The 12,649-nt window shown below is 42.1% G+C and overlaps 1 protein-coding gene across 15 annotated transcripts in view; it reads left to right on the top strand.

Moving 5' to 3' along the window:
* LOC105281199 (TLD domain-containing protein 2) overlaps positions 1 to 12,649 on the top strand; it is a 101,888-nt gene that overhangs the window by 43,627 nt on the left and 45,612 nt on the right. For 11 of the 15 annotated variants that reach the window (XM_026969527.1, XM_020032216.2, XM_026969526.1 and 8 more), the window contains exon 1: positions 1,863 to 2,635. The exons of the other annotated variants lie outside the window; for them this stretch is intronic. In XM_026969527.1, the coding sequence (XP_026825328.1) occupies positions 1,995 to 2,635 (641 nt within the window). In that variant the 5' untranslated portion in view covers positions 1,863 to 1,994. Of the gene's footprint in view, positions 1 to 1,862; positions 2,636 to 12,649 lie in introns of those variants that run through there. 15 annotated transcript variants of the gene reach the window in all.

The following is a 12,649-nucleotide window of genomic DNA, read 5'->3' as shown; positions in this document are numbered from 1 at the left end:
CTTTTCTGATCCAGAGAAGCGGGGAGGAGAGGATCAGGATCGACAGAATCTTGCACGTATCCTCTCGCCCGTGCACGCGTTCATCGCGATATGGGGTGGGGGATGCGCCACGAAAGAGAGAGAGAGAAAGACGGTCGTGTGCCAGCCAGGCAGGCAGTACACGTATAAATACAAGCGTCGCGTTCGTTCGCGCTTAGTCGCTGCGATACTCGATCCATGTGACGATCGTCGATCGAGCGCTCCTCGATCACGCTCGAGTCCCGTCCGGACGTTATTCCGTGGCGTTTTATATCCCGCTTTCGACGAGCGAGCGAGCTCGAGCTCGTGGATACGTGCGTGTCTGATCGTCCGATACCGAGAGCGAGGCGGGGGAGAGAAAAGAAAAACACGACACAGGGAGAAGTCGCTCTTCCCTGCCCGCCCTCGTCGCAACGTGTAGCAACTCTTCGCGCGCACGCGCGTGTGTGTATGTGTGTGTGTGTGGTGCCGGATACATCGGGGATATATTCGCAAAGAAGTTGAAGGGTAGATCCGCCAAAGAGGCTGTTCTCTTCTCTCGGAGGACTGTCTTCCTGTCTGAGTTGTCGCCGACTCGCGCCAAATGTGATGCGAAACAACAACCAAGTCTCTCGTCCCTCGACAGGCGAGGGTTGACGAGGTAAAGGCGAAACCAGCGAAATCCCGAAGACCTGCTCGTGGAAAAACTTGACTCGCTGCGTTCTGTGTTCTCTTTCTGCCGGCGTTACCGATTACAAGAACACAACAGACTACTCGATGATCGAGATTAAATCGCTGGCTGATCGGAAGCGGAGCGTTTCGCGGTATATACGGAGGAATAAATAAATAAGTAAACGACACCAACGACACGTCCCGTGTTGGGTCAACGATCGCGTAAGATCCTACGTGTTCTCCTCTCCGCACGGGCGTATCCGTCGACCGGAGCACGTACACACACATACACAGAGCACGCTCGCGCGTGTATGTACACGCCGGCGTACACCTATCTACGTGTAGGTAGGCACGCGTTTCACGAGAGTGACCGCGTCGTCGGCGTCGTCGACGTCGGGAGTGAAAAGGCGGTCGACCGCTCGGGCTGCTTTCACCCGACGAGTCGCGCCGATGGAATAACGCTGATCGCGCTTTACCGCGCTCCGTTGCCGCTGCCGCCCGTATCTTTGCGTCTTCGTGGAAAATGATAGCCGCTTGTTATCAATAATCCCGCTTATATTTCCCCTCTTTGCTCGGTCGTTACGCTCGATTTGAGCAGGGCGACGTGAAAAACGATCCGAACTGGACAAACATCCGGTATACGGGACATTCGGCATTGCGAGAGAGCTTATTACTCCTCGCGGTGCTTTCGGAATCTACGGAGACCGCAGCGTAACCTTCAGCGACCTCGCCGGCGTGCAACATTAAATCGATTGCGGCGAGATCATTTCACAATTCAACGCGACACTCGTGACTCGTCTTCGCTTGCGAGCGCTCGGAATCCAGTGGATACGCGAGGTTCGTGGATACAGGTAATCCGTGAGCAGTGTAGCAACCCCTTGCGACTCGTAATCACGGTGCAAGTCAAGGAGAAAGAGAGTAAAAGCGACTCTTGCACATATTGAGATAATGATATCATAGAATCATCATCCTGTGCGCACCAGCTGGTCGTCAGATCTTCCTGATACTCGAAGGAGTCAAGCCACCTCTGTATGCTCACTGCATTGCCGTTGTACCCTCTAATCACCTGATCTTCAGTGACCTTGCCGGTGTAAGACATTAATTCTCGACTGTATCGGAGAACCAACGTCTCTCTTCGGTCGGCGCGACCTGTTGTTTGCCGGGCGTATAACTGGTAAATACTTAATCCGGACCCGGCGAGTTGACCCTCGGTGACCTCGATACTAACCAGATACTAACGCGACGTTCCCGACGCTTTCTGCGATGTTCAGCGCGTGGCTATAAACTGCCCGGTCACACGGACGACGTGGCCATCGTCGGTTAGCATGGAAACAGCCAAGATGTACATCAGCAACGAGCCGCAGAACGGTCATCATGGTCACCCGACCACCAAGTACGCGTCGACCAATTCCATCCCGGCGATGATGGAAGAGGAGTCGTCGCTGGCAAAGATCCTCGGCGCAGTCGGCAAGCAACGCGAGAATGCGGCGATCCTGCGGGAGACCAAGGTCCGCAGGCACAGCGTCCTGGAGGATCTGAAGGCTCGACGAGACAGCCTGTTTCAAAGGGCCCGTCGGGCGAGCGTGTTCGACGAAAAGAGTAACGTCAAAGACAACGCCAAGAACAGCGACAAGGACAAGTCGAAGGAGAAGAGGAGAAGCAGCAGCGACACCAGCAACACCAGGAGAGGCTCGGTATTTTACGTGTCCGAGGACTTGCTGGAGGAGAATCAGGATGTGCTCGAGAACGAGGACCGCGCTCGCGCGGCTCAGGAGGCCAAGAAGGGACGCAGGAAGTCCTGGCATCCGCTCGCGAAGCCGCCGAAAGTCGATCGCAAGAGGAAGAAGGGCGTGTCTGGGATTCCTATGCAGGGCGGCAGCACGGAAGGGCTTTACACGGCGCAGAATTACACTCGGCAGAAGAGACCGTCCTGGTGGAACATCTTCGTACCGGACTCTGTCACCAGGTATTTATCGCGATTGTCTCATTGTTCGGTTACTCGTGTGAACGAGACGTTTGAGCAATTTCCAGAGTAATTCCCAGAGGGTCCAGTGTAACCTGATTGCGGGAGATTAATCGTGCGATACGATCTTACTCGCAAACCTTTAGCGTTAAGACGCAGAGACACTCGTGTGCGAATCAAGAGTGTCGTGAACATTATATGCTTATAGTGTCAATTTCTTCTCGGTAATATCATCGAATAACAGTGAGATAATTATGTGACAAATAACTTTCACGGTAAATCATTACGAGCAATTTACTCATTGCTCAATTACAATCAATAATCGTTAATGATTACCGATCGCGACTGCTTGGAAGGCATTTGCTAAAAATACTACCTTCTTATACCGGTTAAGGAAACGTGTGCGATAAAGTACGCAAGTGAACGATACCTCGAAAGGCCATAACGACTTATACACTTAAGATAATCCCAAATATTAATACCCGGTGACTTTCACGTTGGTATAATCATACAAGTCTCTGGCTGTCTCAAAAATGACGATGGAAATGACGATTGAAGATAGCGGTACTCAATATTTCATTAATTTTCGATTCTCTTGTATTCTCATAAGCTTAAAAACATTACTTGTTCCACGACTGAAGCAAATTGTTTGGTCGCGTGATTATCGTTGTATTATCATCGATATAAATATAGAATGTTTAATTTTTTGCCAGCGTATGCTGGTAAGAAAATAAAGACAGAATGCAGCCACGATGATTATAGTTTATATGATGTACGAAGCATATAAATGAAATTCTCGAGATATTAATAAAAATAACGTTAGTTAAAAAATAAAGTATTATAAAGTTTCTAGTCCAAACAATCAAATTACCCCAAAATACGAGATTTGCGTACAAATATTTAAACGCAATGCAGTCTATTTTCGCGTAAAACACATTCTTTTTGGTCTCGGGCAAAGAACCTGTTTGTTTCGTGATTCAGAGTGAAAAATATCGTTAGGAAGAGCGTGGATATTTCGAGCAAGAAACACAACTAAGAAATTAAGTATAAAACAGAAGTAAACACGGCTGCCGAGGGTTTCGATTTAAATCGAGATTAAATTTTGGCGTCATCCTGCTTGTAAAGTATGCCAGCTGGAAGTAATGTGACGTTTTTATTTGGAGAAAAATAGAATTTTCGACATTTTAACGTTTCCACGTAAGCACAGCAGAGTGTCACGAAGAGAATTTCATGAAAGTTCTGTCGTTGCATTGTGATCTCGCGATTTCTCTACGGCAGACTTATTCGCGGAAGTCATCGTGAAAAGCCGGCGCTGGTTTGCCTTCACAATTTGCCATAAAATTTATCCAAGCTGACGGAATAATCGAACGTAGAAAGTTTCGATTTTAATTGCGTTACGTAACTAACACGCGTAATTGATTTCCCGAGTATTACGCAAGAGAGCCTGGAAAAATAGATATTGCGACCCCATTTCATCGTTGAACCAATTGCAGGATTTATTTAAACAGCGATCTAGACCATCTGAGAAAAGTGATTGATTTATTAAAAAATTGATTTTCTCAATTCATTATCTAATGGTGTAATGGACATGTATAATAAAAGCGCATTTGTAAAGTTTAATATATTTTTATTAGTTTATAAGGAAAACATTGAAACATTTTAATTTTTCCTTGATCTAACCATCAAATCCGGAAACATTATTCACTTTTGAACCTTTCATCATCGTGCCTCGGATTGTCAGCACTCTGTGTTATTGACATCATGCGATATTGATATTTGCATTATTTAATCACGTAATACTGATAATTTTTGTCATATATCACCTTGTGGGATTTATTAGGAATCTCATTGTTAATTACTATCATTACTAAAATTTGCAGTAAAAACTTGGCTTGGTTTCTGAAAAATTGGTTTTTTATTTTTTTGATTTTAGATTTTATTTATATTATTGATTTTAGATTTTATTTATATTTTCAATATAATAATATAATATAATCTACATATGTTTGGTTTTCTAGATTAGTTGTACGTGTAAAGATTATTTGAATATTAAATTATAAGGAAAATATTAAAAATTTGCCGAATTAGTTCTATATGATTTATAAAATATTATTTACACAATATATACTCGCATGTATGAAAAGCAATTATAATTTAACGCTCAGGTAAATTAATGCCGAGGGATTAAACGTATCTCTGCCTTCGTATCGTTGGCAACAAAGGAATATTAAAGTGCGAAACGCGATCGCTCGACGCGTTTCTCCTTTCTTAGCACCATTTCTTGCGCACGACTGGAACTCGAGCTTGTCACGATTCAAAAAATTCCGGTTCGTCAGGAAGGATCACTCGGATACAGGCGAGCCTCTCCATGACTCGCACAAACCGGTCGCGAATGTCTTAAAATAGCCCTCCCTGTCATTAGTTGTCTCTTTCCTTTCGTGGCTACTCACTGCTTCTCTCCTTCTTTCAAACGTGAAATTTCTGAAATTATGTTAAACTTCGATATTTCCTGCAAAAGCACGTTATTATTTCTCTTTTTATTTAAATCGAAATATCCAAATTGTTCTGATGACAATTGTTTGGCATTGTTATTTTGGTACGTACAGAAAGATGTATTTTACCATTTATTATTACGTTCGATCTCTCATATTAGTGTAATATTACGATACAACTGCAATTGATTTTACATGCAAAACGCGTATGACTAAATGCTGTTACGAGCGTGTTGTTATATTTGCAGCAATTACTTGGGCACAAAAGCAAACGCGATGTCGAACCTTGAAGGCAGATGTTACATCTGAATTCAAGTACGTCGCGTCCTTACATAATTCGCAAGCCTCCTCCATCGTGTTTTATCGATCGACACGAAATTACGTGGGTGACATATTCCGTTCGCATCTATAGGAAAGGCTCTGCATAATCGTGTTTGCATGGCTATTACTTTCCTTCCTCCAGCGTCTTTAGACGCGGTGGCGGTTATGCATTTTACTCGTCGATCTTATCGCACTTTATCCACACATTAGAGTAAACTGGAACAACGATTGCTGTTATTCACGGTATCGGTGCTATTTCTGCTGCTTCTGATTGCTTTCATAAAAATGCACGATTTTTCATTTTATTTATATTTGCATACGTGTACAATCGCCGCAGAATTTCTCCTGATGATTGAAAGTTTTACAAAATAATCTCTCATTGTTAAACATTTTCCAATTTTTTGCTTCAACGTGACACGTTATAAAGTGAATAACGTGAATTCTATCGACAAACAGAAGTGGTTGACAATAGTATCTAAGCAGCTTTCCCATCTATCTTATGACGATCTCATCGTCTTTAAACACGCGAGGTGTGTCCTTATGCACCGGTCGCTTGCGTAAAGTGCGTGCGACGCAACTGCGTGAGACCGGGACACGTCGTTACGCTCTGATTCTGCCATTTCTGATCTGATACCGGCATCTTTTATGGCTAACCGGCGAGCAAGTACGAGGCATCCGCTGCCGATTTCAGCCAGCGGTCTCTCTCATTCCGACCTACCTCGCTCCTTTTTCATCCTTCTGCTTCTGGGATCTTATTCGTGGCGTCACAAATCGCGTAAACCGTAACGCACCATAGACAAATTAAACTTTCCATACGGAAGTTGTATATTCTCCATGGTGAATGTTCCGCGATGTTTTGCATGCTTTGACTCGAGCATATGTAATCGTTAATAAATCCTAGCAGAAGTTGCTGCTTAATCATTCGACAGGAGAAAGAGTCTTGTACGTGCGCTTCAACTTTGTAACGGCATCTAATACTTTTTACAGAACGGATAGATTTTATTGCATGATTGGTGATGATGTCAACGAGAGGAATAGCGGAAAAACATCGAGAAAGGTTTGCCTCACTCGTTGATAATAACTTTAAATTATACTTTCAATAGAAACCTGTATACCTATATGTTAGCCGATCAATCATTCAGTCATACACATGTATATACATATTTATTAATTTATTATTTATTCTTCTCTTTATTTGTTACCTCATCTTTCTTAATGCAAGCAATTTTTTCTGATTCAGTATGCTTCCGCATTACTTGCTTGTTCTGTATTGTCAAAGTGAATATTAATGATTGAATTTTGCATCAACTTTTCGCTTCAATCGGTTACATGTGAATCGGCTTAGGATCAGTTTGGAACTTTGGCGAAGTGCACGAGACATTGTATTTGCATCCAGCACGGCTGTAAGAGCGCCAAAGGTGCGACATATAAACGAGAGGGAGATTATATAAATTCTCTCGTGTGTTGCATTCTCCTGAAATTGTGGACGACTTTGTCTCGGTCGTTTGTCATTTTAAAAACGCAGTTGTAACGAGAGCACTTTTAGCGACACGTAACATCGCGCAATCTTCACCGAGATAACAAATGCAGATTATGCGACAACAGATCGATTTAATAAAATTGAGATAATTTATTCGAGTCGGCGTGACTCGGTATTAATCGTACAAGTAAGAATGAGATTATTCAGTAGGCGATTGCCTGCCGACCGTCTTTACTTGCGAGTTTGGCTCTACGTTGCACCGCTGCATCAGCATCGGCATGGCACGGCGGAGACTATTAGAAAGTCGAGTCGCGAGTTACAAACCCGACGAAACACCGGCTCCGAGCAACGAATTTCATAACGAGCAGCAACAGCAGCAGCGAGAAAATGGATCCATCGCTGCCGCAACGTCGCTCGCACTTTTGCGTGAAATGCGGAAAAAGCGCGACGACGAGCGAACAAGTGCTCACTCGCTGTATTTTTCGTTCGCTCCCGCGTTTTTAGCCACGTATTTTCAATATGTTATCGTTGCTCTTCTGAAAGCTGTTATGTGGCAAAATGGAATTTTTTTAAAGGAATATTTAAAAACTGCAATGAAAAGGACAAAAATAGACTTCTAGCCTTCTGCTCGTGAATACTCGGATATTTTCACACAAAATTCGTCTCAACATATCAATACATATTCATGTATGAGCATTGAACATACATGTATGTAATGTAACGACAAATATTATATAAATATTAAACAAATAGTTTAACGTGAAATTTATATTCTGAAAACTGGTCCTCGGGATGATTCATTGTCATCGTTACACGTGCGAGGAGTGGTATTGAATTGAAAGATATTATTTTCAATTGAGAATAGCGACGTTTAAACGATCCAATAGGTTTTCTCGGAGCTAAAATAAAGGCTTTTTACTAACACTACTACTACTGTTACAGCTATTCTCTTGCGAATGCCACGAGAGAGACTTTTTTATCCACAATTGGTTTCCCGAAGAAAAGAGAGCAACAAGACCGCGCATGTATATAGGACTCATCGTAATTGAATAATGACAGTGGATGTGACGTCATCGACTGCATGCTCGTTTGACAGCGAGCTTCTCGTTTACCGGTGTGCTGCTATAAATATAAATGGGAACGCCGACGGAATTTTTTCCCCCCGCGGTCGATTAACCGGCGGCATTCATAGAGAATGCGAAACAGTAATGACGTCAGTTCTGTAGCGCGGTGGTTCTCGCGAGTATAAAGCTCCACATGTAAATTTTTATCTCGCGATGACACGCCAGGAGGAATCTCGAAAGAAAGTGCGAAACGCATACAATGCATTATGAACATCTTTTGCGCGCGCGAAGGCGCTCTTATTTCCGTGGTGTTTCGCATGGTATTTCGCCTGAACAACGATCAAGGCTGAACCGCGATACTCGCACGCTATTCGACCGGTATGCGTATATCTAACGCGATCGGTATTTGTTCTCTAAAACTTGTCTATTTTATGCTTGTATGTATATTTTATACTTTTTTGATTTGTTATATGCGGTTTTACTTATGTTGACAATATTAATTCTTCCGAATTGAGGTTTTAATCGCAAAATTTCGTCAACGTCAGTAAGATAGGTTCGATCAAGGTATTGCTAATGACACAATTATCTGCACGCTAATCAAAAACAATCATCAAAGATCAAGGAACGATAGAGTGGCACTGCACGATATAAGCCGACTGATCTCGTTAATTAATTTAAGCATTATCGCTCTCTCGCTGCCAACGATTATTCATCCCGCGATAACTATCGTGAGAGTGTAGTACGGCATGCATTTACGTATACGTAACAGTATCGTGTAATATTTATTATCCGTTTCGTCATCTGAATTTGTTTTGTAAGGTGTTCATTAAGCCTGGCCGCGACCCAGGCTGCAACTCTGTATCTTTTCTTGCATCTCGTGGATTCTTGGCAGCCGATACTCCAACTCGGAGACGGCACGTCGAGAGCAAAGCGCCAACGCGCAGCTGTTTGTTGCTGATCGCTGAATAGTCAAACGGCCACTGGCCAGATTTGTCAACGCGTCGCTCGTTGGCTGTTTCCGACACGAATGAGTTTACAACCGCTGCCATGCAAACGCATTTTTGCGTCGTGATGCAGTTATCCCCGGGATTTTATCTGTTTTCTACCTTACTGCTATTTTCTAAACGAGCGTGAAAAATACAGCTTTCTTTGTGAACCGGTATTTAGCTTTACACGAGCCGCGTCACGAAATTTTAATACAATTCCTATTTAACTTTGACATTTATATATTTTTGAATTTATAATATGACATTAAACGATATTGGTTTTTGTGACTATCGAGCTTGTTAAACATCGTACATAAGATGTTTTATATTCTATCTTGCCTTTTACATTGATTCTTTGATTGACGTTTTTATTTAGCAAAAATATTATGAAACATCAGATTTTTCGAGGGGTTTACTTTTAATAATATTCAGACAAATGAGTATCAAAATTTTGCTCTTCCTGATATATTCCATGTGCGAAGTATGAAATATGAAAGCTAATAGCAGAACAGTAACTTTATTACTCATAATACGTTCACTTTTCGCCCGCAGCGAATTTCACGTGTGGAGTCATAATTGAATCTGGATTAAGGAGATAGATTGTATGGAAAGTGAGTCACATCAACCAAACGATTACTCATTTTGTTAATGATATCTGCGTAGATGCTGTCAAAAAGGAGATTAAAAGATTGTTGCCTAACGAAAGCGATCAAGGCGCGCATGAGACATGATAATTTAAATTATGCCCAGGCTCTTTAGAAGCTTATTTAATTTTGTATTTGTCAATCATCGATAGCATAATAATCGATAGTTAGGGATAAGTTAGCGCCGATCTTTGAACTTTGTGTCTAACGGATGTTTGAAAGAGATTATAACTTGAGACGTGATTATTAGATTTTACAAAGTATCTAATCGCCTGTTTAATATTTTCATAATTACAGTTTGTACTATGTATATTTTCTATTTATGCATTAATACTATTAATCAGCAATAAAAACTTGACAAAAAACGTGATTAACAACGTGTGATAATGTGCACGTTTAAATAGAAAGACAGTCTAAAATTATCGTCTTTTTAACTATGAATTCTCACTTTTGTGAATATAACTGAACAAATATCTATCTCTAGACAAGATATCGATAAATTTGAGAAATTTGCAATTAATTATTGTACGAGATTGTGTACAACACGCGATAGTTGATAATATATATTTTGAACTTGTGATAGAAAATGATTTGAAATTCTTTTGCGTGCATGCAGTCTCGCGCAGTGTTACGCGCTCATGACTACACGCGCATCGTTTACGAGAGTTTACGATTCGCAAAATCTATAATTATCATGATAATTATCGCTGGAATGGGGAGCTCGTGCTGTGCGTGCGGCTAGAGAATTAATCCTTGCATCTAATTGCCATTCCGAATCAACGGCCCGTTGCTTCGATGAAGGCCGCGATTTGAGCGGGTGGGCTTTAATTAACAGCGGAACGAAATGGAACATAAGGCTGTCCGCCGGAAATCATACCGTGCCGAATAAGCCGATCGATTGGCAATCTCCTTTAAAGAAAGAATCGTTCGCCGCACATGGTACTGCGGATCGATAAAGCGCATCGATTGTATAACGACGCGTGCGTTTAAATTCCCGCGGCGACGCCGACACACGCGCTGAGAATACGTGAATGTCCTATCAAATCGCGTCGTCCTTCGATTATGATCGCGTAACGTGCGTGAATTCCACACGTAGAAAGGGCCGAGTATGGCCCAATCAGCCCTTGAAATTCCAGTAACAGATTACGTAATGATGAAATCAATTTTCGTATTTCTGACATCATTTGATTATTCTCTAAGTCTAAGTTGTTTCGCTATCGTGATAATTGATATCGATCTTACAAAATAGATAATTAAAAACGTGTAACTATTTATATCTAGTATCTTGAAACTATTTACAAGTAATTAGCTGACTGGATCTATAGACTTTATTCATATATGCTAAAATGTAGCAGTTGCTAATGAATTTAGCCTTGATATACGATATACGTTGTAAGAAATGTATGAACGTACTTATTACAGCTGAAAATAGAAGTCTATCGTGAAGAGGAACAATATTTTATTAGAAGGACTGAATGGGTGAAATAGTCTTGTTAATGATATTTTCTTTCGACCTTCACGATTCTTCGGTGCTGACAGGACAGTGTTGTTTCAACCTTGTTCGCCGGTCCCTTCCTGAATTAGTTGAACACTGCTATCGATTAACCGGAAGCTAGACGTCCTCGATTCACGCTATTTTTTGAAGCGGAAGTTTAGCTTTCCATTGCGAGAAAGACGTGCCGACTATACGCGATGCGAATAATTGATTTTCCTTCTTTATTTATTTATATTCAACGGTCCTATCGTTGCATCGAGTTCGTACCGAGAGTTTATATAATCTGGAAGATGAAGAGAATACTTAATAAATGTTTATCAGATTCTTCAAGAGTTTCAAGATGTACAACGTGTATATGAAACTGCAAGTTAAATTTTCGGTGTAATGAAATGTTTAGAATTTCCGTGAGGATTCCCCGTTGCGTCTCTTATTTACGTTCCTTCTCCCGCGTTTATGATTGTCGGCATTTCCGACTTAATTTGCAGGACGATGACGCAAAGAGTACATTGCACGAACTGACGCTGACGCTCCATCCTACGATGGAATTTCCGCATTACTTCGACTCATAATCATTAGCAGACAATTTTGACCAACTGAAGGAATCCCCTTTTTGTGGAAAAATCCCAGTTTTCCTTTGAGAATGATTAATGTTGTAATCGTGTCAGACAAAAGAATAATGATAATTAACAAACTAAGTATTCCAGGATAGAATTAAACGCAGATTAAGCGGATGAATTCTTGTTTCACTGTCTGTGCAGTTTTTCATTAGTAGTCGACAAGAATATTTATTCTAAAAACAAACGAACACTCGTACAACCTGCAAACAGTATCTTATAATCACACTTCGGTCTCGCACCGACGCGCGACGTCACGAACGGTATTTCCGCGATGGCTTCGATCTCGTCGCGACCAGTACCATACGGTACGACGACGCTACGTCGATTACGTTATTCTGACGAGGTTACGTCATAAAGTAACGCGGTTGGTGGCACAAATCGAGTTTATCCTTTGCGAATTCCCGGAGCCCCACCTCGTTAAAACAACGCTGACAGCCGGCAGAGTTTCCGTCTCGGCGGACAACGTTGTTCCTGAACAACCCGATTGCCACACGTACACACACATATACACAAACCTTCTCTGTCTCTCTTTCCTCCATAAAGTTTGTCTACTGGTGACGGAGGAGTTTGGCGTATATACCGACCCGTCGTCGAGGACGACGAGTTTCATCCTTGCGGTTCCGGAGCGATTGTTAAATGAGTCGACGCGAATGAAGGGAAAGAACATCTCTCCGCGTTGTTGCCCGATGGAAACACTCGATGCTCGACCGACCGTGTCGAGCTTCACCGGCTCGTTAACGGAGAAAACGGGAGAATCCTCATCTTCGTTTTATCGAATTTCCTTCGTGCCTGCCACTGACAGATTCAGAGTACCAGCTGATTCCACAATGTGCAATTGAAATGACATTTTCCATCGTAAACGTGCCTTGCGTCTCATTATTGAAAAGCGAGTGTATACTTTTAATAATTTTACCTTTT

This window comes from Ooceraea biroi, chromosome 5, assembly GCF_003672135.1.
Source record: "Ooceraea biroi isolate clonal line C1 chromosome 5, Obir_v5.4, whole genome shotgun sequence".
Lineage (NCBI taxonomy): Eukaryota > Metazoa > Arthropoda > Insecta > Hymenoptera > Formicidae > Ooceraea > Ooceraea biroi.
This window is presented reverse-complemented; position numbering and strand designations above follow the sequence as displayed.